The sequence below is a fragment of the Trachypithecus francoisi genome, unplaced genomic scaffold (assembly GCF_009764315.1).
Source record: "Trachypithecus francoisi isolate TF-2019V2 unplaced genomic scaffold, Tfra_2.0 Lachesis_group14, whole genome shotgun sequence".
Classification (NCBI taxonomy): Eukaryota; Metazoa; Chordata; class Mammalia; order Primates; family Cercopithecidae; genus Trachypithecus; species Trachypithecus francoisi.
Genome location: NW_022681459.1, coordinates 62614762 through 62642452, shown reverse-complemented (window position 1 = coordinate 62642452; position 27691 = coordinate 62614762). Strand labels below are relative to the sequence as shown.

The window sequence follows — 27691 nt, the reverse complement described above, 5'->3', positions numbered from 1 at the left end:
CCTGGGTGACAGAATGAGACTCCATCTCAAAAAAAAAAAAAAAAGACACCTGGGAGAAGTGGTGGAGGGACCCTTGCCAAATGTCTGGAAGACCGCCGTGCCAATGAAGAAGCTGGCTTGCTCTGCCCAGTTCCAGGCAGTGGGTTCTAGGGTATCTAACAGCCCAAGCAGTCACACAGTAGTGTGAGTGAGAGAGTGAACGCCACGTCACAGGACGCGTGTAAGCAATGGCATGGGACTGGGGCCACAGGAGATGACCTTGAAGCCCCTCTCCCCGCCCAGGTCACAGGTGTGAGGCCCAGTGGAACCACATTTGGCCAGTTTCCCAGCCTCAGAGCATGCTTGAGCTAAAGGTCAGTGGTTAAGCCTCCTGCCGCCAGCTCAGGCCCCCAGGTGGAGACCCTGTGGCCGATCCCAGGTTTCCTGAGTGAATTTCTCTCTTCTTCCAGTTCTACCCACTGGCCCAGGTCCAGCTGGACAGCCTGGACCTCTGAACAGGGCTTCCAGCAGCACCCTGGTTTATTTAAGTTTCAGGCCATCAAAAGAACCAGAGGAACTGTTGAACTCTAGCTGGCCACCTGGGGCCTGTGGTTTTCGGGTTCCGACAATCACAAATAGACTGGGTGTTCCCAAGGTCGCCTCCCAGGCCCAGCCCCTGCCCACCTTCCTGTGGCTCTGTGGCTGCCGAGTGATGACTCAGCCCAGTGGCCATGAGGACAGAGGTTGAAACTCCCTGACAGGCCTGGGGACCTGAAGTTGCTGTAGGATGGACAGGCCAAGAGTCAGTGTGGCTGGGCCCGTACCTCCACCTCCAAGTTTCAAGGCCTCTTCACCAAGGTAAGTGCTGGGTGTGGATGGGAGGAGGAGGGTGTGCTGGAGTCAGGAGAGGGGCTCTGGGTGGCCCGATACCACCCCTTTCTGGGCCTCGTGGTTCCCAGCCCTGCCCTCCCTTCGGTGACCCTTTGGAATGTTGTCCTGTGAGTTTGTGGGGAGTGCCTGGCAGGGCTTGTGGGTTCAGGGATGTACCCTGTGTATGCATCTAGGGTGTGTCTGTGTGAGAGTGCATGCATGTATGGGACACTAGGGTGGGGAGCCTTCCAGTGGGTACACACACAGGCAGATGGGGACTTGCTCTGTGTGCACGGAGGGCCTGGGTCTCCATGTGCCAAGCCTGTGCACACAGGTGTGGACATGTCTGCTTCCCTCAAGGGCCCTGAGCAAGGAGAAGCCAACTGGTGACACTGGTGTGGCTCAGTGTGTTCCCCTGAGGTCTCCAGCCTCCAAACCTCACTCTGCCAGGCCACCCTCCTGGGCCGGCTACAGGGTACAGTGGGTTCACCTGCTCAGCTTCACCAGGTCACTCACTCTGACTCTCAGCACCTGTGGCATTCATGCAGCTTAGAGGCATCCTTGGCTTGAACCCTCTTCTTCACAGTCACCCCCAACACTTTCTGGCTATAGCCCCTCCCTCAAGTGCACCAGGCACTCCCTTCTGCACCCTCCCTGCCGCCCTCGTGTTCCCCCACCTCAGTCTGGATGCCATTCCATCTTTTTTGTTTTTTTTGAGATGAAGTCTCACTCTGTTGAGCAGACTGGAGTGTAATGATGCGATCTGGGCTCACTGCTACCTCCACCTCCCGGGTTCAAGCGATTGGCCTGCCTCAGCCTCCGCAGTAGCTGGGACTACAGGCGCCCACCACCATGCCCACCTAATTTTTGTATTTTTAGTGGAGATGGGATTCCTCTCTCTCTGTGGGGTTAGCCACTGTGGGAGACAGGACCCACTGGGCAGGGAGTGGGGAGGGGTCTGGCCCCTCGTGGCTGGAGCACTGGCTCTAGTGTCCCAGACCTGGATCTGAATCCTGGCTCTGGCACTCAGCCGCTGAGTGTTATTCACTTCTTCTTGCTGTGCCTCAGTTTCCTCACCTGGGGACTGCCTGGGGAAGGCAGAGGGGCCTGCCGTCACAGTGGAGGCTAGAGGTAGAGCAGCTTCCCGAGTTTTCTTGGACCCCTCGACTCCCTCAAGTAATGGATCCCTGTCTAATCCATTGCTCCTACTTGGCAAGTGTAGAAAGTAAGGCTTGTAGAGAGGAAGGGACTGGTTCAAGGCCACACAGGCCTAGAGAGTTTGACCAGCTAAGCGTGAGGTTTATGGTACGAAAAGCGGTGCACATCCTGGGCCACACCCATCCACATCCCGAGGCAGCCCTGGCCCTCATGGGGCACTTCAGTGCTAACGTTCCTTCGCCTGGAAGGCTGTCACTTCTCTCCCTGGGCTCTCACCAGCCCTCATGCCCCCCGGCCAGTGGTAGACACAGATGGAGCAACCCCCAAAATGCACACACAGAGGCCAGGGAGGGGTTGTCTGCAGTTTCTGTCCCTGCAACAGTACCGACTGGGCACCTACCATGTGCGAGGCTGGGCCAGATGCTGGGGAGACAGCAGCAGGAGACAGTGAGGAGACAGGCAAAATACACAAGAAATTTAATCAATGGGTCAATTACCTAGTATGCTGGAAAGGGAAACGTGCTATGGAAGAAAGAAGGGCAAGCAAAGGGACGGGGAGCTGCCCTAAGTTGTGGTGGTCCCAAAGGCCCAGATCAGAGCCCAGTCTGGAAGGAGGAGGAGCTGTGGGTACCTGAGGATGGAGCGTTCAGGCAGAGGGGACCGCAAGCACCAACGAAGCCAGTGTGCCAGTGGACGAGAGTAGAGGGGAGGAGGCCAGGGAGGTACCTGACTGACAGGTCTCTGGCCTCCCTCTGAGTGGAGGCAGCAGCCACCACAGAATCTGTGCAGAGCAAGGTGAGCTGACTTTGCCCACCGGTGGGGAGGCGGCTGCAAGAACGCAGGTCAGGCAAGGGCAGTGGAAGGGGGAGGTGGAAGAGGTGCTCCTGGTGCCCACAGCCTTCTCTCCTGCAGGACAGGCCAGGTTTCCCACCCGGGGCCCGCTCCCTTTGCGAATCTGATAACAGCCATGGACACTCCCCCGAAAACACGAATATGTACGTGCACTCATGCACACACACAGATGGGCAGGGGCACACACCCATGTACACATGCATGCACACACTTCTGCACATGTATACACGCACCTGTGTTCACACACATGCACACACTTCCACACGTGTACATGCACTTGTGTTCACATGCATGCACACACTTCCACACATGTACATGCACCTGTGTTCACACGCAAGCACACACTTCCACAGGTGTACACACACCCTTGTTCACATGCATGCACACACACATACATGCTCACAGTCACACACACCATGCTACTGGGAATTTTAGGAGATTACTGGATCCCTCAACTCCCCCAGGTAGTGGATCCCTATCTAATCCATTATCCCTACTTGGCAAGTGTAGAAAGTAAGGCTTGTAGAGAGGAAGGGACTTGTTCAAGGCCACACAAACCTAGAGGGCTTGACCAGCAAGACTTGGCCCTGACATCCTACCTAGACCAGCAGGGGCCCCTGCCTTAGGGCCCTCTGTTCTCAGCACCAGCCAGGGGCCAGGGGAAATTTCTCTCATTCTAGTTGCCCAAGAGCTCACAGCAAGGCCAGGTGAGGAGCTCAGGACAGCAGACAAGAGGTGCTCAGGTCCCAAGAAGGGGAGTGAGAGGAGACTCTGGAGACGTGGCATTTGAACTGAGCTCTTCGGGCTGGGCTGGGAAGGGCACTCCAGGCAGAGCCCAGTAGCAGCAAAGGCCTTGAGGTGAGAATTCTCCAAATGGAGGCAAGCAGGGCTCCTGGCTCCCAGGAGCCCTGTGGGGGCCTTCAAGGGGAGGAGACACTTGGGCTGGGTCTTTAAGGATGAGTAGGAGTTTTTCCAGAAAGGCTTTTTGGGCAGAACACAGATATGCCAGGTGCAGAGATTTTAAAAAGCCAGAGAACTGGTGGGGAAAATTGGCTCATGCCTGTAATCCCAGCACTTTGCGAGGCCGAGGCTGGCGGATCATGAGGTCAAGAGATCAAGACCATCCTGGCCAAGTTGGTGAAACTCTGTCTCTACTAAAAATACAAAAAATTAGCTGGGCGTTCTGGTGCACACCTGTCATCCCACCTACTTGGGAGGCTGAGTCAGGAGAATCGCTTGAACCCGGGAGGCGGAGGTTGCAGTAAGCCAAGATCGCGACATTGCACCCCAGCCTGGTGACAGAGTGAGACTCCGTCTCAAAAAAAAAAAAAAAAAAACGGCAGAGAAATTGCAAGCATTTCAGAGGACTGCCTGTGGATGGGACAAGCTCAGTAATGATTAATTAAAGAATGAATGGAGTGCATGTGGGGGAGGGTAGAAAGGGGACAGGTCTGACTTCACCTGGCAAATGATAGGGAAGGAAGTCATTAACACAAGAACAATGAGGTTCACACATTTGGAAAGGATAGCTGTATTTCTCCTGAAGCAGGCTGCAGGGCAGCCACTCTGATAGGCTGGGAAGCATAGCTTCCAGCCAGAAGCCAGGAACACACGCCTCAGGGGAGGGGCAAAGGGAACAGGAATTTATACTGATCAGGGCAGCTGAATATACATATTTAATAAGCTATAGGAGTCATCATGAATATTCATGAAAGGAGAAACAGGGACCTGTGCAATTGAGCTTCATGCCACTTCATGAGTCACATGTGCAAAAAAATGGTGGCATTAGTGTGATCACAGAGTACGTTTCAGCCCTCTGATGTCAAAAGGTGAAGCAGAGGACCCTACTATGTGCCAGGCCTCTGTGAATGCGGGAGGGGAAAAGAGTGACAGGGGCTATGTGGGAGGAAGGAATTGGGGGCCGTGCCCCCTTCTGGCCAGCTCTCTCAGAGGGAGGCTCCTGGTGCCACAGGGAGGGTAGAGGGTGGAAGGTGGGGCCTGGTGTGCCTGGCTGTGCCCAGGGCTGGCTGTGTGTGACTGAGCAAGTCATTTATGTCTGACGAACAACTTCACCGGACATCCACTGTAGACTCTGTGGACCGTCTTCGTGGTTGATGCTTTCTTATCAGGAAGGGATGATGGTCGGTTATTGTGTCAAAACTGCAAAAGGGGGATAGCATCAGACAGCCGGTTGGTATCAGCGGTGAAGTCTTTCAAAAGGGCTGGTCTCTGGCTAGCCCTAACCATCAGCAGGCTTTCTTCTCTAAGGAAGGGGTTCACGGGGGGGCTGTATCGGGGAGTGTCTGACCTCCCATTATGTTGTAACGAAGAACTCAGCTTTCAAGGTTTCTCTAGGGTCCCTTTGGCCAAGGAGGGGGGCTGTTGGGGTGCTTGGGATTTCATTTTAATTTCTCAAAAGACCATTTATCAAATACCTTCAGTGCTGCCCAGCGCCATCTTGTCACACATCCCACCTTCCTCACCCTCCCCACATGCTGTCAGGTGGCCACCCTTATGCCTACTCTGCAGACCATTGGGCCTAGGCTTTGAGTGTGGAGCCCTGGTGCAGCTCGGAGGGCCTGGACCAGAGCCAGCTCACTCTGCCCACTGCACTGCCGTGCTCCCTGACCACCTGGAGCCTTGGCAGGGGCTTGATGGCTTGGTTCTCTCTTTTTTTCTTTCTTTTCTTTCTTTTTCTTTTTTGATAGGATCTCACTGTGTTGCTCAGGCTGGAGTGCAGTGGTGCAATCCCAGCTCACTGCAACCTCCACCTCCCGAGTTCAAGGGATTCTTGTGCCTCAGCCTTCCCAGTAGCTGGGACTACATGCATGCGCCACCACGCCCGGCTAATTTTTGTATTTTTAGTAGAGATGAGGTTTCACTATGTTGGCCAGGCTGGTCTCAAACTCCTGGCCTCAAGTGATCCGCCTACCTTGGCCTCTGAAAGTGCTGGGATTACAGGCATGAGCCACTGCGCCCTGCCTAGGGCTTGATTTTCATGGTGTGGGTGAGGAGCCGCCTCACCTGGAGACCCAGGGCCAGGAGTGAGATGTCCCAGTGAGGGTGGAATGCGACTCCCACAGGCCAGGCAGCAGTTGCTGAAAGGGTAACAGACCTAGCAATTGTTCCCAGAGCCAAATAGGCCTGGGTGAAAGGGAACAGCAGGGCTGTAAAGAGACACCGCCTGAGATTGGCTAATCTTGTATCTCGGCTTTTCCCACCTCCAGCTCCCACAGCCTCCTTGTCAGGCAGCTCAGCCCCCAGAGGAGAGGTGGGGCAGGAAGGCCACCAACCACCTTCCCCCATATCACCATGGAGCTTGGAGCCCCAGCCTCCCCCACATCGACGCGGGGCTTGAAGGCAGCTGGGAGAGGATGGAGAGACTCAGATTCCACTGATGTCAATGCGATGTCAGGGCAGTGATTCGTCCCATTCTGCAGATGAAGAAATTGAGGCTTAGGGATTGAAATGACTGGAACACTTGGTGAGCTGGCATAGAACCCAGGTCTTAAGCACCCTGGGATTCAGCTTCTCCATCTGCTGAGCACCTCCGTGCCTACTGTGTGCCAGGCCTCTGTGAATGTGGGAGGGGAAAAGAGTGACGGGGCCATGTGGGAGGAAGGAATTGGGGGATGTTTCCCCTTCTGGCCTGCTCTCTCGGTGCCACAGGGTCTGAGCTGGGAGGGTGGAGCCTGGTGTGCCCGGCTGTGGCTGTGCGTGTGACCGAGCAAGTCACTTATCTTTTACGGGCTGGGCGTGGGGCGGATATACTTGCAACACAGTGCCCAACATACTGAGAGCCGCATTGAGGACATGGAGGTGGACTTTGGTATGAACCCAACAAGGCTGACTCCACTTAGGCCTCCCAAGAAGCTTGGGAATCTGGAAAGGTCAGGAGAACAAAGACCCAAGTTGGGGGAAGATGGAGAGCGAGCGAGTCCCCTGTCCCTGGCCAGCTCTGGGCAGGGTAGCTCCCCTGGGGAGTGGGGCATGTCCTTACTTTTTACTCGGCCTCAAGGGCTGGGCCTGGGGCTTGGGCAGGTCCTCCTCCCCTTTGCCAGGAGCAATGGAAATGGAGGAATGTGGTATTTTGTGCCTGCGTTGGTGATTGGGGGCCAGTGTCAACAGAACAAGTCCAGTAGAGAATCCAGACTTGAAACAGCACTTCTTTCATGGGCTGAGGGATGCCCAGAGTTGCTGCTGAAGGCTAAGGGAGGGAGAGAAAGTTCTGGGGAAGGATAGTATCTATGAGATGATCCCTTCCAGAGGGGCACGAGTCCCAGACAGGGAGAGCTGTAGCATGGGGAATTGGGAGAGGGGGACACATTTGAGTAGAAATCGAGGGTTCTTTGGGAACTGGAGAAGAAAGGGCAGAGGGGGTTGAACAGCCAGGCTGGGGAGAAGAGGAGGACATTTTTGCAGGGCAGAATAGATTGGATTTTGAGGGAGTGACAACTACCTTAGGCAGATGTCATGGAGATGATTTTTTTTTTTTTTTGAGACAGAGTCTCGCTCTGTTGCCCAGGCTGGAGTGCAGTGACATGATCTCGGCTAACCGCAACCTCCACCTCCTGGGTTCAAGTGATCCTCCTGCCTCAGCCTCCCGAGTAGGTGGGATTACAGGCGTGGGCCACCACACCTGGCTAGTTTTTGTATTTTTAGTAGAGATGGAGTTTCATCATGTTGTCAGGCTGGTCTTGAACTCCTGACCTCGTGATCTGCCAGCTTCTGCCTCCCAAAGTGCTGGGATTACAGGCATGAGCCACCGTGCCCAGCCCATGGAGATGTTATAATGAAATGTGCTTAGAGTGATGGGAACTAGGAATGGATCTTACACTTTCAAATGGTTGGGAAAACATCAAAAAATGTTTCTGGACACGTGAAAATGAGATGAAATTCAAATTTTTGTGTCCACAAATAAAGTTTTATTGGAACACAGCCATGCTCATTCTTTTACATATTGTCTATGGTTGATTTTATGCTACGATGGCAGAGTTGAGTAGTTGGGACAGAGACCGTATGGCTGGCAAAGCCTAAAATATTTACAATCAGGCTCTTACAGCAAATGGTTTGCCCACCCTTGGTTAGAGACAGCCTCCAGGAAGAAGAGAGCAATGAGGGTGATGTTGAAGAAGGAGGCCAGACTAGGTCATCAGGGGCTCCTTGTGCCTCGCCCAGGCACTGAACTTAAGCTGAGGGCAAGTGGGAGCCATTGAGGGTGCAGGCAGGAGAATGACTTGCTCAGAGGAATGTTGGAGTAGGATCACTCTGCTTCCTCAGCAAGGATGGATGAAGCCGGACACGGAGGCACCTGGAGCAGGAAGACCAGCCCTAGGCGGCCGGGATGGCTTAGCAAAGGCCTTTGGGACCACTCTGGAGCACATTCACTGGGATCTAGCATAGGTGGCGCCTCCCTGCACCTTCAACGATGGCGGCGCAGAGATGTCTGCTGCGTACCCACAATGCCTCGTGCCTCGTGCCTCGCACCGCGGGCGGAAGTGGCTGCTCTGCTGGCCCCAGAGCGGAACCACTTGAAAGGCGGGAAACATGTGGGGGACGCCTCCGAGCCCTGAGAGGGATGACCCAGAGCAAGGCCATGAGGAGCCAGGGCACGACACGGTGGGCCCTCGGAGAACCGCTGGTGGGCAAGTGGCAGGAGAGCAGGCTCAAGAGGGTGGGCAGGGCCGGCCAGGCCTGGGCTGGCCGGGTGAGGGGGGCGGGGGAGCGGGGCCTTCCCCAGTTATCCCGCGAGTGCTCAGGTGGCTTCGGGCATGTGAGGGATTGAGGGGGTCGGAAGGACACAGGCCGGTGTACAGCGGTCACCCACACCCCACGCAGACACACAGACTGTGTAGACACCGTAACAGGCCCAGCACCGTGCACACATCACAAGCCCAGGCCTCTGCACACGGTCACAGATGCCTGCCCGAAATCCCGGCCCAGGTTCACACCGGCACAGCCGAACCCACGCACACACCGCAACACGGGTCTGCACGTCCATGCACACAGGCACAGACCCGGGCACACGGAGTCACACCGACCCGTCCACGCATACACAGAACGGGACTCTCTGTCCCGCACGCACACCAGGCCCGCACCCCGAACTACCCGCGTCCCCCGCACACGCCTCTGCGCAGGCCGCCCCGGGCCGTGGGCCGGCGCACGCACGGTCATAGGAGGGGCGCGCGCACACTCGCACTCACACACACTCGCTCGCACACGCACACACTCGATCCAGCACGCGCGGGCGGCGCGGGGCGGCGGCGGCCGGAGTCTGCGGTGCGAGGCGCCCCCGGCCCGGCGCGGCGGCGGAGCCCGGCTGGCGGGGGAGGGGAGGGGGTTGCGGTGGGGGCGGGGTGGGGGCCGGAGCCGCTTGAGCCGGCGGGAGCGGGCACCCCTGCGCGCCGCGCTCGGCCTCGCCTCCGCGCCCCCCGCGCGCCCGCCGCGGTCCCTCCCCCGCGCCCGTCGGCTCGCCGGGCCCCCGCCGCCGCCCCGGGGTGCAGCCGAGCGGCCGCGCCGGGCCCGCGGGACGGGGTGGAAGTGGGGGTGGGGGGCGGGGATCGAGGCCGGGCCGGGGCCGCGCCGCCCGCGATGCCGGGCGCCCGCCGCAGCCGCCGCCGCCGGAGCCCGGGATGGGGCGAGAGGCTGCGGCGGACGCCAGCATCTCCCCGCCGGGGACCCCGGGGGCCGCGGAGCCGCCGCCGCCGCTGCTGCCGCCGCTGCTGAGACCCAGCGGACGATGGGTGAGTTGACCCCGGTGTTCTGGGGGGCGCCGCGGCCCCTCTATCCCCGCACTGCCCGCCCTCTCGCGCCGCGCTCTGCGCCTCCCGCCCGGCTCCGCGGCCCCCTCCCCGAGCGTGACCTTAGGGGGTGGGCGCGGGCGCGCTGGGGCCGGGGGCCGGGGGCCGGGGTGGGGGCGAGATGCCGGGGAAGCCGCTCGGCGCGGGCCCCCTCCCCCCACCCGCCGCTCTTCAGAGCTCGCTCTTCCCCGGAGGGCAGAGCCTCGGCGTCCGACCACCTCCCACGGCCGGGCGGGGGACGTCCCCGAGGCGCAGGGCTCGAGCCCTGCTTTGTGCGCGGCGTCCCCCAGCCTCCGGCGCGGCGCCCCCCAACCGCCGGCGCGGCGCGGGGCTGGGGTGGGAGGCCTCCGCGCCCGCCTTCCCCACCCCCGACCCCGGACTGCAGCGGCGGCGGCCGAGGCCCAGGCGCAGTCGGGGTGCTGGGTGGGTGCGGGGGCTGCGGCCGTAGCTACCCTGGGGACCAGGCAGAGGCAAGTGTGGAGAGGGCCCCCGGCCTTTTACCGGGGTGGGGGCCCCCGGCTCCTTGCACTGCTCTGCCCAGGGCGGGGGAGGGAACCTAGCTGAGGGAGGGCGCTATAAATATCTGCAAATAGTGAGTTCTGGAACCGGGGGTGGGGAGGGGAGTGCGCCTGGGTGTGTGTATGGGGGGTTGCCCGAGCTGGGGTGCAGCAGGAAGGGATGCCGCACGGCCAGACCTAGTGGTCTGATGTCGGATGACCCCCAGCCCCGGAAGACGCCCCTGAAGGCTCCTGATGGGGTGTGGATAGACACACTACCCCGGTAGGATTCCTCCCTGGTCTCCCACTTCATTCCTGTGACACACCAGTCCAGATTAGCCTTCATGGGGGAGTTGTGAGCACTGGCGTGTCACTTGGGGAGCGTGTCACTGGGATCCAGACATGGAACCCAGCAGAAGAATGGAGGGGAGAGTCCCCACCCCTAGGAGCTGCAGCTCGGAGGAGATTTTCAGTCTAAGGAGTGCTAAGAGGAGCCGCTCTGGGTCCTAGGAAAGTTTGAAAGAGGGTCCCAGCCCAAGAGGAAGAGAGAGCTTACTGAAAGAGAAGATGACAGGAAGCTGCCAGAGTTCTCTGGGTAGAGAAAGGTGGGAAGGGCGTTGTGGGCCGAGGGAAAGGCATGAGCAAAGGCTCAGAGGTATGAGTTCCTGGCGTGTGTTGAGAGGTGGCAGTGGGGACAGTCAGGCACTGTGGGTGCCCCCTGGAAGAAGTGAAGACGGGGGAGAGGCTGGGCAGGGCGGCCAGGTGGAAGTGAGGTGGGAGGGCACAGCAGGGACCTGGTACTTGGTCCTGAGTATAGCAGGGGGGTTGCCACTACTCAGACCCCTTCTAAGGGTCTGCCTGGTGCCCTTGGTGTGGTGACAGCTGCTTGAGGCACACTGGTGATTCTTTTTTCTTTTCTTTCTTTCTTTTTTTTTTTTTAGGTGGAGTCTCGCTCTGTTGCCCAGGCTGGGGTGCAGTGGTGCCATCTTGGCTCACTGCAACCTTCACCTCCTGGGTTCAAGCGATTCTTCTACCTCAGCCTCCTGAGTAGCTGGGACTACAGGTGCCCGACACCACACCCAGCTAATTTTTGTATTTTTAGTAGAGACCGACCCGTCTCTACTCTAAGTAGAGATGGGGTTTCACCAGGTTGGCCACGCTGATCTCGAACTCCTGACCTCAAGTGATCCACCCATCTCGGCCTCCTAAAGTGCTGGATTACAGGCGTGAGCCACCTCGCCCAACCCTGATGATTTCTTTTTCTGTGGTAACTGGACCACCTCAGGAAGTCAACTTTCTTTTTTTTTTTTTTTTTTTGAGATGGAGTCTCGCTCTGCCGCCCAGGCTGGAGTGCAGTGGCCGGATCTCAGCTCACTGCAAGCTCCGCCTCCCGGGTTTATGCCATTCTCCTGCCTTAGCCTCCCGAGTAGCTGGGACTACAGGCGCCCGCCACATCGCCCGGCTAGTTTTTTGTATTTTTAGTAGAGACGGGGTTTCACCATGTTAGCCAGGATGGTCTCGATCTCCTGACCTCGTGATCCGCCCGTCTCGGCCTCCCAAAGTGCTGGGATTACAGGCTTGAGCCACCGCGCCCGGCCAGGAAGTCAACTTTCTGAGCCTCGGTTTCCACATCTGTGAAATGGGGAAGTTTTGTTTTTGTTTTTGTTTTGAGACAGGATCTCACTCTTGTCATCCAAGCTGGAGTGCAGTCGTGTGATCATAGCTCACAGCAGCCTCAACTTCCTGTGCTCAAGGGATCCTTCTGCCTCAACCTCGTGGGTAGCTAGGACTACAGGCCTGAGCCAACACAGCCAGCTAATTTTTAAAAAATTTCTTAATAGAGATGAGGTCTTGCTGTGTTGGCCAGGCTAGTCTTGAACTCCTGGGCTCAAGTGATCCTCCTGTCTCTGTCTCCCAAAGTGCTCAGATTCCAGGTGTGATCAAATAGGGGAGAATTTGATTGTGGAATGAGTTGCAGAGAGGATTCAATGAGAGGATGCACACAGGGTGCCTGGCACCTGAGCAGCACTCGAGATCGCTGGCTGTGCTATTATTACCTGGAAAACGAGGCTGCCAATGCCAGCTGGCGGGCCAGGCCAGCTTCACCGGGCAGCGGCCATGAGAATCACGAGAGGGCTGGGCTGGACGTGAACAGCAGAGAGCTGAGGGTGGGGGAACTGCGTGGTCCTCATACAATTCTGGGAAGAGACTAGATAAGTGGTGAGGAGTGGCCAGAGGCAGGGTAGTCTGTAAAGACAGGCCCTCTTGGCCTCGTGGGCACCCACTTACCCAGCCAAGGCATTCGGGATGTCCTGCTGTGCTCCCCAAGAGCCAGAGCCTCTTTGCTCCCCAGAGTGCAGTGATGCAGCCCCTCATCTCAGCCACCCCCAAGCCCTTCATGTGGGGGGGACCAGGTCTTGGAACATGGTGTCCTCAGGTAGGGGCAATAATTTACTGTGCTGGACAGAGAGGACATAGGCCTTGCCCTGAGGAAATTAGAATCCGTTGGGGAGCAGATACCCCTGGGCAAGATGCTCCGCCTTGCCCTGTGCTGGCTGCTTGAGGGCAAGGAAAGAGTCACTAAAAGTAGGGATTCCAGATCTAGTGGCCCAGTTTAAATCCTGGCCCTCCCCATCTCACTGTGTGACTGTGGGCTGGTGACTCTGCATCTCCGTGCCTCAGTTTTTTTGTGTCTAAAATGGTGGTAAGGCCAGGTGGGGTGGCTCATGCCTGTAATCCCAACACTTTGGGAGGCTGAGGCGGGCAGATCACCTGAGGTCAGGAGTTCAAGACCAGCCTCGCCAACATGGTGAAACCCCGTCTCTACTAAAAATACAAAAATTAACTGGGCGTGGTGGCGGGCACCTGTAATCGCAGCTACTTGGGAGGCTGAGGCAAGATAATCGCTTGAACCTGGAGGCAGAGGCTGCAGTGAGTTGAGATTGCGCCACTGCACTCCAGCTTGGGCGACAGAGTGAGACTCCATCTCAAAAAACGAAAATAAAATTAAAATGGGGGTGAGATGCACTGTTACTATTTGAACAGCTTGGCATAGTTTCCAGTGGCCATTTACTGTTCCCTTCGAGAATGAGTCTCCCAAGTCACCCCTGCCTCCTTGGAGACTAAACCGCCTGCCCTCCAAAATGTGTTGTTTACGTCCCTGATGTCTTCCTTTTCTCACTGAGTCCCCCTGCCCAGGGGCCTGCCTTTCCGGATCCATTGCTCCAACTGGGGGCAATAGTAGGCTGGCAACTGGCTCTCTGGGAAACAAACCCCTGATGAGTTGGCCGATCGCCATGGTGTAAATCCTCCCCATCTGGCTGACTTTAGGCCACCCATGGCCTAACAGGAGTGTCATAATGGGAGCTGGTACGTGCTAGCTTTGGTCCCCAGGCTTTCAGTGGGTGCTTAATAAATGATGGTTGAATGAGGAAGAAAGGATGCAGAGAGTGTTGGTCAGCTAGATTTGGGAGCTGTGGGTGATACTGTAGGTGAGAAGGACTTGCAGGGGGAGGCATGGGAGGCCTGGAGGCTGGAGGTGTGGGGCCACCCTGCACCAGCCCTGAGGTGAGACCTGAGGGAACAGAGAACTCCTGGTGTCTTCCCCATCCTGAGACCCTCTGCACCCCTGACCCTGATGCACACTTGCTCTAGCCCCTCCTTCCAGGGGCTCCTCTCCACCTTGGCCTGGCCTTGGGGTTCTGCACAGAATGGGTCCCAAGCTTAAGCCAATGAGAACTCCAAGATGTGGCCCAAGCAGGTCCTAAATCTCATGTTCCATTCCCTTGCTGTGCTGTTCCCTCGACTTGAATTCCTGTTCCATTCACTGTCCCCTGTAACTCTGTCGTCCATCAAAAGCTTCCTTATGACCCCCTTCCTCTGTGACACCAGCCCCACAACCCAAGTCAGACAGACCCTTCTCCCCTTCTGCTCTTCCCCCTGACGCTACAGCCCCTCCCATGTACACGCTTCTGCCTATAAAAATATCAATAGCCAGCATGTATTGTGTTCTTATGGCAGCCAGTGACAGAGGTTCAGGATAATCCCCTCTACAGATGGGGAAATCGAGGTGCAGTCTCTTGTTCGCACTGACCCAGTCTTTTTTTTTTTTTTGAGCAGAGTCTTGCTCTGTCACTAGGCTGGAGTACAGTGGCGTGATCTCGGCTCACTGCAACCTCCGACTCCCTGGTTCAAGCGATTCTCCTCCCTCAGCCTTCCGAGTAGCTGGGATTACAGGCACACGCCACCATGCCCAGCTAAGTTTTATATTTTTAGTAGAGATGGGGTGTCACCATGTGGGCCAGGATGATCTCAATCTCCTGACCTTGTGATCCGCCTGCCTTGGCCTCCCAAACTGCTGGGATTACAAGCCTGAGCCACCACGCCCGGCCTACACTGATCCACTCTTTACATCTTAGCTGCAGCGTCTCTGGCTCAGGGAAGTCCACACGCTTCCCGGTGTTCTTGCTGTCAGCTCCCAGAGCACCATGCCCATGTCTTTGGTGTGTTTGTTACGTGTTCCTGATAGACTTTCAGCGACACAAATACTGAGGGGGCCCTCAGTTAAATGTACAGATGGATGGATGAATGGATGGATGAATGCATGAATGAATGATTCTCAGCCCAGGTGAGTAGCCTTGCTGTCCTGCTCATTACTCCTTCTGCATCCCTGATGGAAGGGACTGACCCTCCAGAGAGCAGCCTCACACTACAGAGGGTACAGGGACCTGCTTGGGAGGTGCTATTGTCCCCACCGCCAGGAAGGGGACGCTGAGGCTTTGGGAAGGGGCGGAGCTGCCCACGGGCTGGAAGCAGGCCCGGACCCCCCTCTCACAGCATGGAGCTGACAAGGGAACCCATGGCGTTGCCCGTAAGTCAGGAAGTTAACCGAGTCTTCACGTATTTCTCCTTGGGCTGCCTGAAGTGGAATTCCCCCTTTTGGCTCACTTATTTTCATCTTTTCTGTAAAAATAAAATTGAAACAATGGAAATCATTCACATTCACTAATTACCCTATTGTTTTATGAAGCTTATTTGGCTCGAAACTTTGGTTCTTACCGAAGTGGGAATCCCTTGGGGGGCGTGGGTAAGGGCCAGGCCAGGGAGACAGACCTGTGCACGCACCAGGATCTCCTCAGAGCCTGCCCTCCGGCTGCCCTCTCTGGGCAGGCCAGGAACTTCCCAGAAGGAACAGCCCAGAGACAGGGTTCTAAGTGAGGGAGGCCGGCCGGAGTGGATTCTGGGACTCTGGCTGGCAGGCCCGGTGGTGGATGTCTCCCACGGTTGTCCTCCCCACCTTGGCCTCCGGGTTATCACAATTTGCTGCCCTTTATCAAGCACTTACTATGTGCTGGGCCCAGGGCCAACCAACCACTTTCTGTGCATTCTCCCAGAGATGTCTCATACCTTGCTGAGAGGCAAGCACTGTTACCATCCCTGTTTGGCACTTTGAGGGTACCCAGAGTCAGGGGCCCACAGCCGGGAAGTGGCAGGGCTGGGATTGTTTCCAGCCTATAGGACCCTCAGAGAGCAGGCTCACTGGGTCACCCAGACCTGCTCCTTCTCTCCTGTGGGCTCCCAGCAGGGCCTGCTCCCTGAGGCTTGGAGCCCTGAGACAGCCATCACTTGGTCTCTTGGCCTCCAGGCTTCCCCTTCAAGGCCCTCCTGCCACCGTCCTGAGCCCTGTCTCTGGAAGGCCCGCTCAATGTCACATGGGCTGCCTGCATAAAGTACCTGTATGCCAGACTCTAGCCAGCCCTGCTGAGTCAGCATCTCACAACGGGAAGGCTGGAAATCCACAGTTTAAAAACTGCGGACTTGGACTCCCAAAGTAATCCCAGTACTTTGGGAGGCTGAGGTAGGAGGATTAATTGAGTCCAGGAGTTCAAGACCAGCCTGGGAAACGTAGTGGTACCCTGTCTCTACAAAAAAAATTTTAAAAATTTTAAAAAATTAGCCAGGTGTGGTGGCACACGCCTATAGCCTAGCTACCTGGAAGATTGAGGGGGAAGATCACTTGAGCCCAGGGGGTCAAGGCTGCAGTTAGCTGAGATCGCACCACTATACTCCAGCCTAAGCAACAGGGCAAGACCCTATCTCAAAAAAAAGAAAAAAAGTAAAAAAGAAAAATTTAAAAATGCTGCCCTGAGGATACAGAGGCCTGTGCACTCCAAGAGCCAGTTCCCAGCTCCCTGGCATCTATAGTGGCTGCTAGATTTCCCAATCCCCAACACTTGTAACTCAGATCCTGTGACCCAGGCCCTGCCTGTGTTCGTAGCCTCTGCCCCACCAGCTTTTCATATAATACCACGCTCGCCCCTGCCCCACTGCCCTCACTGTGCTTTCATCCTAGGACTTGCTGCCTCTGCCTCTTCCTGGAAGCAAGTCCCAAGCAGGCATGATGCCCAGAGCTTGCCTAATGCACTGGGCAAATCTCTCTTGGTGCGTCCTCTTCTTGCTACCTGGGGCCTGGCACGTGGTTGTGGCAAATTGTGGTGGGTGAGTGATGGTGGCTGCCATAGGAGAGGGGCACAGGGAGAGCTGCAGGTGACTGGGGATGGGTTGGGCCCCTGGGCTGGCACCAGGCATGCACTAGGGCCTGGCTCTGTGCCTGGCACGTAGAAGGCATTTGATACATTTTTTTTTCTTTTTTTTTTGAAACAGAGTCTCGCTATGTCGTCCAGGCTAGAGTGCAATGGTGCGATCTCAGCTCAGTGCAACTTCTGCCTCCTGGATTCAAGCAATTCTCCTGCTTCAGCCTCCCAAGTAGCTGGGATTACAGGTGCCCACCACCACGCCCAGCTAATTTTCGTATTTTTAGTAGAGAGGGGGTTTCATCATGTTGGACAGGCTGGTCTCGAACTCCTGACCTCAAGTGATTTGCCTGCCTCAGCCTCCCAAAATGCTGATATTACAGGTGTGAGCCTCTGAGCCTGGCCTGATGGCCTGATACGTATTTCTTTTTTTTTTCTTTTTTTTTTTGATACAGAGTCTTGCTCTGTTGCCCAGGCTGGAGTGCAGTGGCAGGATCTCGGCTCACTGTAAGCTCCGCCTCCCGGTTCACACCATTCTCCTGCCTCAGCCTCCCAAGTAGCTGGGACTGCAGATACCCGCCACCACACCCAGCTAATTTTTTTCTTTTTCGTATCTTTAGTAGAGACGGGGTTTCACCATGTTAACCAGGATGGTCTTGATCTCCTGACCTCGTGATCCACGCACCTCGGCCTCCCAAAGTGCCGGGATTATAGGCATGAGCCACTGCACCCAGCCTCTATCAGGCTTTATCTTTCTCCACTCCAGGACCGGAGCTCAGCCCTGAGCCCGGAGCACTTTGCTCTCCCCAGTTCCTGCTCATCTATGCCCGCATCTGACCTGGTTCCTGCTGAGAAATGCTCTGTACTGGGGACAGGGGAAGAGGGTGGCGTGCAGTCCCACGCAGGCCTGTTGTCTCCTCCTTCACACCACACGGGACCCTCAGCTCTCAGAGGCACTCCGGGCAAGTTTCCCAGGGCCCCAGACCTTAAGGTTCCCTTTGCAAAAATGGGTGGGTTCAGCTGGCCACGTGGCCTCTCTGGGCTGATCCCCTGGGCTCAGCTGCACCCCTCGGAAGGTTTTCCCTTGGGATATGGGCATAAGTGAAAAGTAGAGCCCTACCCTCTAACCCGCTGTGGGCATTCAGTGAAACCGCGTGTATAAGATGCTTTGTTAATTGTAGAACACTGCACAAACTCATCAGGTCCCTCCCCTGTCGGGCAGGCTCTGTACTGCAGACACGAGACACGAACAAACCACTTCCCCTGCTTAGCACTCAATTTCCATATAGTGAAATGAGGATTATTTTGGCACTGTGGCCCATGGTTCCTGAAATATGAAAATGAAATCATGCAAAAAACTCCAGCACTTTGGGAGGCCGAGGGGGGTGGATCACCTGAGGTCAGGAGTTCAAGACCAGTCTGGTCAACATGGTGAAGCCCCGTCTCTACTAAAAATACAAAAATCAGCCGGGCGTGGTGGCAGGCGCCTGTAATCCCAGCTACTCAGCAGGCTGAGGCAGAAGAATCGCTTGAACCCGGGCGGCAGAAGTTGCAGTGAGCCGAAATTATGCCACTGCACTCCAACCTTGGCAACAGAGCGAGACTCCGTCTTAAAAGAAAAGAAAGAAAGCCTGATAGAGCAAAATGCGCACTGCCCGAAGGTGACAGGAAACCCATGTTGATGTTGGTTCCAGCAAAAGGTGCATGGGGAAGAGAAAGGCCTGCGAGGAAGGCCCAGCCAGAAGCCAGCCAGGCCCAGGGGTGGCAGGATGCTGGGAACACTGTTCTGCTTCTTCCTCTGTGCTTTCCTGATGTTCTAGAATGGATGAGAAACCTTTAAACCAGAAAAATGCGGTTGTATTCTAACAGTGAGTGGGAAGAAAAGGAGCCCCGGAGACAGCCGGCTCCTGCTTTGTCTGATTCTGAGGCCACCCCTTGCAGGCAGTGACCGGCTGTGGGGTCTCACCATGGGGTTTGCCTAGCACCAGGCACATGCCCCAGAGCAAGTGAACCTGCGGCAGGAGGCCTGTGTTGTTCTTATTCCTGGAAATTGGGTCATAGGAGCCCAGGCCTGGAGCTCCTGGAATGTAGTGCTCTGAGAATTTTGTGCAAACACCTCTGACCTCCTTCCTCCGGAACTGGTCCAGCCTCTTTCTTCCCCCGTGTCCCCCATGCTCCCGTCTCTTGGGCAATTGTCGTGCTCCATATGTGAGCCTCACCTTCCTACTTCCTGGTCTTTGCTGATACTGGTCCCCTGCCCTCCTGAAGAGCCTGTCCCCTCCAGCCCAGCTGCTGCCAGAGCCCCTACTCCTTAGGAAGCCCCTCCTGCCCCTTCTAGACAGAGGTGCCCCCAGGGCAGGAGCCAGGGCTGCTTGTTTCACCTCCATGCTGAAGCCCAGTGGGTGTGGTCATCCCTGTTGGCTGATGTCGTTACAGTCCCAGGCCTCAAAGTGCATTTCCCACTATCCTCCTACACACAGGTCAAGTTCTGCCTTGCGGTTGCGTTGTCATCACGTCTGAGCCTTTATCCTGGGTGGGGTCAGTTTCTGTTTCTCTCCTGGCTTCTGACTCTGTACACGGTACGCTTTGTATCCAGTACAGAGCACGCATCCGTCCATCCGTTCTTTCAGCAGTTACTCCCTAAGTGCCTATTGTGCGCCGATGACCGAGTTAGGTGGCAGGGGCACAGCTCTGCTGACATCAGGGTGTGACAGCTTGCAGTTTGCATGCATGTGTTTTGTGCACGCTGCATGTGTTTTGTGCACGCTGCATGTGTTTTGTGCACGCCACATGTATATGTACACAGTATGAACATCTGCATCACTTACAGACTAGCATCTCTTAGGCTGTGCAGTCCTATAGGTACCTTGGGCATTCCTGGTTAATTCATTCAGCCAGCGTTGACAGAGTGCCTACCAAGCAGGTGCCAGGCCCTGACCTGAAGTCTTTGCCCTTGGGAAGCACCTGTCTTGTGGAGCCATTGCAGTGAGATCTGGTGCAGAGAGTGAAGCGCAGGGAGTTGGGGCAGCATCCTGGAGAGATGGGAAAGGGGTGGGGAAGGGCATTTCTGCCTGGCTGGGGTGTGCTCTGGGATCCCCTCTGTGGCCCTGGGGGCATCCCAGGCCTAGGAAAGCTGGGCCGGACCTTCTCACTTTGGGAGTGCAGGCAGCCCCATCTCTTTGGTTCCACTGCTCTCAAGAGCCCCAAAGGGTGATGAGGCTAAGAAGGTAGGAGTGGGCAGGAGCCCTGCTGCTGGGCACCTCAAAGAGAATACGAAGTGCAGTGTCCCAAAGAGGAGACTCATGGACACGGGACCTGTGATGGAGATCCCTCCTTCCTTCCTTCCTTCCTCCCTCCCTCCCTTTTTTTTTTTTTTTTTTTGATGGAGTCTGGATCTGTTGCCCAGGCTAGAGTGCAGTGGCAATCTCAGCTCAGTCTCAAAAAGCAAAACAAAGAAGTAGAACCTCCACATGCAGACAGAGAATCTGAAATCTGGAACTTAGAGGAAGAAACCTGGAGCAACAAACCTAGAATGTGGGTCTTCCAGAACATGGAGCTCGGAGGCCACCACCCTCAGTGGTCAGTGGGGAAACTGAGGCCCAGGGCATGGGAGATCGTGAGCCTTGATGAGCAGCAGTGTGCACACCGGTGGCTCTGCTGAGCTGGACTGGGATGAGGACCCCCGCCACAGCCTGCTGGGTTCCTGACCTTGTGCACATCCCCTCTCCAAGCAGAGGTGGAGGGAGGGTAATTGGGAGAGGAAAAGAGACAGGGTGCCTTGTTCCAGCCGAGGGGAGGCTCCTTGGGTGCCCAGAGCCCCAGCCAGCTGTGCACTTGCTCTGTCAGGACCACCCCCAGCAGGAAGCTAACTGTGATGCTTAGGTTCCCAGATCCCAGGGCCACGCTGCCACCCTCCCGCCCAGGAGCTGCAGGCTGCGAGCAGGTGTGGCCTTGTCAGCTCACCGGGTCCCCACGGTGGCAGAGCCACGTTCAAGCCCATTCCCTTGCTCAGCAGCGCACCTGCAGCACCAGGCATGAGGCAGTGAACACACAGCCATGAGCTGCGGTTCAGACACTGACCGGGAGGATCCTAACTGCTGAGCCGCTCTTCCTTTCCCACCTTCTTCCCATAACTCCTCCTGGCCATGAAGGCTTTGGCCATTTCCTGTATCTCCCCTCCGCCACCACTACCCCATTGGAAGAGGCCCTCAGGATTCATGGAGCTAAGCTGCCTCATTGAGGTGTGACAAGCCCAAGTTGGCAAAGCAGGCAGGACTAGGATCATTGGCCACTTGTGTGAGCCCCAGGCAGGCCTGAGAGCCCTGCAGCATTGACTGGAAAGTGTGGGTGTGTGGATTTGGGGTGGTCATTTATTCATTCAACAAATTGAGGGTGAGCACCTTTTTTGTGTGGGGCTCAGTTCTTGAGGCTGGGGACCCAGGGGCGTCAGACAGCACTGCCCTTGTGTGGGGCAAGGGGTTCTGGGGAGTAGACCGGGGTCAGGGAGGCCTGGAGAAGTGCAGCTCAGCCGAACCCTCCAGGAACAGGCACGGAGATTGAAGGGTGAGATTACACAGAAACTTCTGGGTTTACAAACTTCTGGATTTACACAGAAATCTCCTTGAGGGACTTGGACTTTCTCCTGAGGGCAGACTCCTGCCCACTCCAAGCTGGGGAGGGCAGCGTCACATGTGGCTTTCGCTTGGCTCATCCGGGCCGGGTCGGGGGGCCCGTTGAGGAAGCTGCTGCCATTCCCGTGAGTGGTGGGCTCGGGAATGGGAGATTTGGGAAGTGCAGGCAGTGGGACGGACAAGACTTGGTGGTGGGTGGGGAGGGGCCCAGAAAGGGGAGCGTTGAGAACGTCGAAGTTGTCGGAGTGTCAGTCCCTTGGTGCCAGGCTTGAGTCACAGGTTACCAGCTCAGGTTGTTGGGACAGCCTTTTGATTTTTACCTTGTTTGCCACAGAGGGTCTCAGGCCAGAAAACCAGGCCTGGTGTGACCCAAAGCCCAAGCCCACTGCCCTCCTTGCTGCCCAGCCCAGATTGTTTCCAACAGGTCTGCACCTCGCTGTCCCTCACTCCAGCTGGCACCAGGCCACCTGAGCATGCAAGCATGCCCACCACCTGCTGCCCTGTACACATGGGTGGGTACCAGGGGAGCAGCATCCACTCCTGCTGCCTAGGACTCTTCGACGAGACCTTCACCTGCCACCCTGGTGGGTGAGGGCCTCTGCCAGCCAACGACCCCTCCACTGCCACCCAGGGTACAACGCCTGGGACAAAGTCCCCAATGCTAGAGAAGGCCCCAGAGAATGCGAACGGGTGGGGCGCGCCCTTCCCTCCACTTCCCCCCACCCCCTCTTCGCTCAGCCCGCCAGCCTGGAGATGGAGCTGAGGCTCTGCACTGAAGTGGCCCTTTGTACGTTGTCCCCAGAGGATGACGAGCCTGGGCGGGGGGGGCTGGCACTGCCGGGGCTGCAGGGCAGGGCAGCACTGATCTCAGCAGGGCAGGGGCTTTCTCTGGGGCCACTGGGCAGGGGAAGAGCGCCTGTCAGGCGTGGGAACTCGCAGGCTGGGCCTGCACCCCCAAACCAGAGGATACTTGTCCCTCCAAGTCTGTTGCTGCTTCTCATCCGGGCTCCTGTGTCTTTGGACTGTTCCATTGTCATCCAGCGTCTGTGCAGTGCCTGCTCCTGGGCAGGCTTTGTCCTGCGGGGTGGAGAACAGTGGTGACTGAGGCCTGTGGTGACCTGCTCTCCTGTGGCCGCGCCAGCAGGGTGAGGGTGGGGGAGACATAAACAACAAAGCGGGATCACTTCCACAGCGATGAGTGCTGGGGGGCGGCCTGGAGAGAGGGCTTGCGGGCAGGGGCAGTACTTCAGCCGGCTGCTCAGGGGCGCCTGTCTGACGCATGGCATCAGAGCATGCAGGGACCTGAAAAAGGGAGTTCCAGGTGGAGGGATCAGCCTGTGCGAGGGCCCTGGAATGGGGCCACACCTGAAGAGTGTAGGAGACAGGACGGTGGGGAGCGTGGCTGGGGCCTGGGGGACAAGGGAGGCAAGGTCAGCAGAGATGCAGGCATCAGATGGCCAGGGTCCATGGAGCACAGAGGAGTTGGGGTTTTAATTCTGAGTGTGACGGGGCCACGGGAGGGCTTGAGCAGGGAGATGTGGCCTGATGGAGAATTTGCGGTGAGGGGCTGCTGCAGGGGCAGGAGGGAAGCTAGTGAGAACCTCGGGGTGGCAGGAAGGCAGAGAGGTCCATCCTGGGAACATTTAGGGGAACAGGGCCTGCAGGCCTTGCTGCATCTCTGCCAGGCACGTGGTGAGGCCGCACCCGACTCAGAGGACTGGCCTGTGTCAAGACTGTTCGGATGTTACCGTTCTAATCTCCTCGGGGTTGGAATGGCCTCACATTGCTTATAAGGGCACCGAGGCCCAAGGTATTCAGTGACCTGCCCAAGATCGCGGAGGAGGGCGGCTTGGAAGGGGCACAATTTGAATCCAGCCCCTTTTGAGTCTGGACTCCAGAGAGCTATGGCCCTAAAGCAGCCCCCGCCCCAAGCTGACTCCTGAGAGATTGGCCGCAGAGGGAACTAGCTCAGGGTCCAGGAGCGCCCTCTCACAGAGGCAGAAACACTCAGCCCGGCCCCTCCTGCCCGGCTTTTCCTGGGCCTCCTTTGTTATCTGGCCATGGCCACCCCTGCTCAGACCAAAGGCTCTGGCTGCCCCTCTGCCTGGGAGGCACCACATCTCTGGGAGCCCTGGGGGTGGGAGCGGGGGCATTCTGACCTTGGAAGCCAGGGCAGGGCAGAGCTGGCCTCCCTCCCTTCTCTTGTCCAGATGGACTGGGGCAGTTTATTCGGGTCTGTAAGGAAGGCTGAGTGGGCTGGGAGGTGGGTAGGGAGCTGAAAGCCCGAAGTACGGGGATCTCGAGGATTTATCCTACGGGCCTCAGTGGGCCCTGTAAGCATGGGAACTTTAAGCCTTTGTGGAGGGGCTGGCAATACGGGCCTGTTGATGAATTAGAAGAAGCTGTGTTCCTTCCTCTAACCCGAAGCTTTGTTAACAATTAATCATCTGCCCAATTAATAATTACAGGCTTGAGCAGCCCCTTCCCAAGCCCTTGCCCCACTCCAACCTCGTCTCTGTTCTTCATTCCTTTGCCTTCCCAGCCCCCACTCCTACCTCTGCCCTTCCGGCCATCAGTCCCTGCCGGCCTTCCTCTGCAGAGATGGCAAGGCCCCTGTGCCCTTGGGAGTCCCCCTGTCCCCGACACTACGCAGGGCATCGGTTCTGTTCTTCCCATGAGGGCCTTTCGGCAGCCCTCCAGGGCAGGCGCCACACAACCTGACAGACGAGGCACAGGGGCAGAGGGGCAGAGGGGCGAGGGACAGAGTCACACGGTACTCATTCACTCATTCTTTCACTGGATGCTGTTGCACTATTCTCTGCGCGCCTCAGCCGCCACTGTGAGCAAGACAAGCAAACAGGAAATTCCTCTCCAGGCTTAGGGGACAGCATGGCGGGGAACTCCTGAGCAGGCGGGGCTGAGGGCAGCCCCCCAGGGAAGGCAAGGGCTAGGAAGAGGGAGGAGTCCCCGGAGGGCGAGGTATTGGAGGGTGGGGCTCTGTGTGCAAAGCTACCCAGCAGCAGGAATGCTCAAAGCTCTGAGCTCAGCCTCCTTCCAGGGTAGAGCGTGATTTCTGTCTTCACCCTCAAGAGGGGTGCTCTCCACACTGAGGAATGAATGCCTTGCTAAGGGCGGACCCTTGGGCTTGGAGCCAGCAGTACAAGAGCTATCTGGCCGTCTCCTCTGGGCAGAATCGAGCCTCTGCCCCCACTCCCAGAGAGACCCAACTCCCTCCAAAAGGCTGTGGACTCCTGGGCCCCCTTGCAGGGGAGGCAGCATGGGTTCAGGCTCCCTGGCCCCTGCCCTGTCCCTGCGTGGTACTTTGTCAGAGACTCGGGGTCCTGCATGCCGAGAGTTTATTTCTGAGCTCTTCCAGGCATAGGGTGTTCCTCGGTTCCCTATCCTTGTCCCACTGAGAATATCCAGCAGCCCCTCTGGGAGTCGGGGCACAGTTCTCAGGGACCCTCCCACCCAGAGAGGGAGCAAGGCGAGGCTCACAAGAGATGGACCTACATTTTACTGAACACTTGGTCCTAACAGGCTCTACACCTGTAAAACCACAATGCCCCTACCTCCTCGAGCACTTGGCACCTAGGAGTGGCTCTGGGAGGGTGGGGCTGCCTCTCACTGCTGCCTGGTTACCTGTTTTACAAAGGAGGAGACTGAGGCTGGAGAGGTGAGGTGACCTAGGCTGGAAAGAGGTGGAGCCACAAAACCAGCCCAGATGGAGGGTGGGGCAGGCATCTGGCGAGACAAGGTCAGTTCCTCCTGCAGTCGTCTAACTGACACCTGGGCTCAGCTTCTAGGGAGGAAAATGCTGCCATAGAGCCAAGGGTGAGTTGGGAGGCAGGCAGGGTTGGGAGCAGGTGGCCGCAGAGGGGACTAGACACTGTGCCTCAAGGCAGGTACCGACCGGTAAGGGGAAGGAGGTGGCAATGCCTGGGAGGGCCCCAGGCAGGGGTCAGGCAGCTGCGATGCGGGCTAGTCTTGGGGAGTGTGGGCCACAAGGGAGGGTCTGATGCATGTCACTCATAGGGGGTGCCAGGGCTTATCACTTTGACTCACTGAACTTTGGTTTTCTCCTCTGTGAAATAGCAGTGGGAGGCAGATGTCCATGTGAGGTTAGAGAACAGCTAAGGTACCGAGCACAGCCCAGTCAGTGGGCTGTCCTCTCATTCCCCCTCTTAGTCCTGTGTGTGCTGCTATCACAGAATACCTGAGACTGGGTAGTTTGTAAACAGCAGAACTTTCTCACGAATCTGGAGGCTGGGGAAGTCCAGGGTCGAGCAGCTGCCATATGGCGAGGGCCTTCATGCTGCGCCATCCCATGGCAGAAGGGCAGAAGTATCCACACGTGGAGAGGGGCAGGGCTGACCCCATGCAGTTGTCAGGAAAATGATAACTAACCCACTTCAAGCCCGTGCTGTTATCAGGAACGATAACTAACCCCCTCCTACAATAACAGCACAAGTCCCTCCATGAGGGTGGAGCCCTCATGGCCTAATCACCTCTTAAAGTCCACACCTGTCAACACCGCTGCACTGGGGATTAAATTTCATACACGGGAACATTGGGGGACACATTTTTCAGACCATAGCACCCCCTACATGATTACAGGCTGGCAAGGGGAAGCTGTGGACACAGGGGCTTGGGGATCCCTGGGTCTGTGGTCAGTCCAGGTTAGCTGGAGGTCAGAATCAGGCAGACAGCAGCAAACAAAGTCCCCAAGGAAGTGGTGCAGGTGGCATGGGACCCCTCCCTTGCTTGTCTCCAAGTTCTGGGTGATCGGGGAAAATAATGGGGGTAGGGGGATGGAAGTTAAGGGGAGGAGGGTGGATGGACAAGGAGGGCGGCCTGGATGGAGATGGGCCGGCATGGTGTGGGCAGGGGGCAGATGGATGTGGAGTGCCAGCTCCAGGGTAGATCGGGGCAGGGGTCTGCAGTGGGGGTCAGGAGCCAGGGCCTCCGGAGCCTCCTGGAGTCTGGGCCTTACCTTGGAGGTTTCCTGACTTTTTGGACCTTAAGCCTCCTTTAAGCTGCAGGAGATCCTGACATGGCGCACTGTCCAGGGTGACCCGTTCCTGTTGGAGTTGGGTAGTGGTGGGAAGGGCTGCCCTGGATCCCCTTGGCCTTTCAAAGAACTCTGGGCTCTGGGAAATGTAATTCCAGCCTGGCCTTGCAGTGTGCCACCGGGGTGCTCACATGGTTTTAGGCTGTTGAGAGGAGCTCAGGAGGTTGGCAGGATGGGCAGATGCAGCTTTCCTGGGCAGCGGATCGGATCATCTGCCAGAGCTGGAGAGCCCTGTGACCTGAAAATGGCAGGCCCATGGGGTCCTGATGGCGGCTGGGATGAGAGGGACCCTTGCCTGGGGCAAGGCTGAAGGCAGCAGCCTGGACTTTGCCCCTGAAACTCTGAGAAGCCCTGAGGCCTCAGATGGGTGTGGACCTTGCTGCTGTCACTTGCCAGCTGTGAGTTTGAGGCCCTGTGTGCCTGTGGAGGTGGAATGAAGCAAGGCCAGTAGCGCTACAGTCTTCACATCGCCCCCAACCCTCAGCACCGAGCACCTTCCCTGCACACTGGCCCAGCCCCCACGGGCTCCCACTGCCTCTTGGCTCTGCACACAGCAGGTCCGTGGTCACGTGTGGCCCTGCAGAGGGGGCTCTCTTCATGAGGGTGGTCCTCTCCCTGAGAGATAAAGAGCCCTATGCCCGAAATGCTGCCAGCAGTACTCATTCCTCTGGCTAATCCCAAACAGTCACTGAATGTTTGCTCTGGGCTCTTCGGGCAGGAGCCACTGCCCACTTCTGGCCTGGCCTGTTCCCCCAGGCCAAGTTTACGCCTCTCCATTCCAGGCTCTGTGTGTAAGAGGCAGTCGGAGCCCTCGGGCCCTCTGAAATGTGCACATGCACCACTAGCCCCGGGTGGGACATCCGCCCTCTGCTCCCTGATGTCTACAAGGTCCCTCTCTGCCTGGACTCGGGGCTGAAGATCCAAGACAGAAAAACCCCAGCCCAGCGCCCCTGCCTCTCTGGAGTCAGAGACCTGGGTTCTGCTTGTGGTGCAGCCCCCACCAATCACCCCCTCCTTAGGGCCTCCGGCTCCTTGCCGGTGGAGTGAGGGATGAATTCACAGCAGGGCTTGCCAAGCTTTTTTTTTTTTTTTAAACTATAGAAGTTTTCCTTCAAACAAAATCTTGCAAGGAACTCAGTGTCTGAAATTGAAAAGCTGGGAGCATCTTCTTGATTGTTTTTTGGAGCGGGTCCCTGGGCTTTGTTTTTTTTTTTTTTTTTGAGACGGAGTCTGGCTCTGTCGCCCAGGCTGGAGTGCAGTGGCCGGATCTCAGCTCACTGCAAGCTCCGCCTCCCGGGTT

At 57.1% G+C, this 27691-nt stretch overlaps 1 protein-coding gene across 4 annotated transcripts in view; it reads left to right on the top strand.

The window, feature by feature from the left end:
- The first annotated feature begins 365 nt into the window (after positions 1 to 365).
- MGAT3 (beta-1,4-mannosyl-glycoprotein 4-beta-N-acetylglucosaminyltransferase) overlaps positions 366 to 27691 on the top strand; it is a 44917-nt gene continuing 17591 nt past the window's right edge. The window contains exon 1 of one of the 4 annotated variants that reach the window (XM_033233898.1): positions 366 to 837. In XM_033233898.1, coding sequence (XP_033089789.1) covers positions 767 to 837 — 71 coding nt within the window. In that variant the 5' untranslated portion in view covers positions 366 to 766. Of the gene's footprint in view, positions 838 to 8948; positions 9603 to 21366; positions 21446 to 24950; positions 25155 to 27691 lie in introns of those variants that run through there. The other 3 variants (XM_033233899.1, XM_033233901.1, XM_033233900.1) reach the window with 3 other exon arrangements.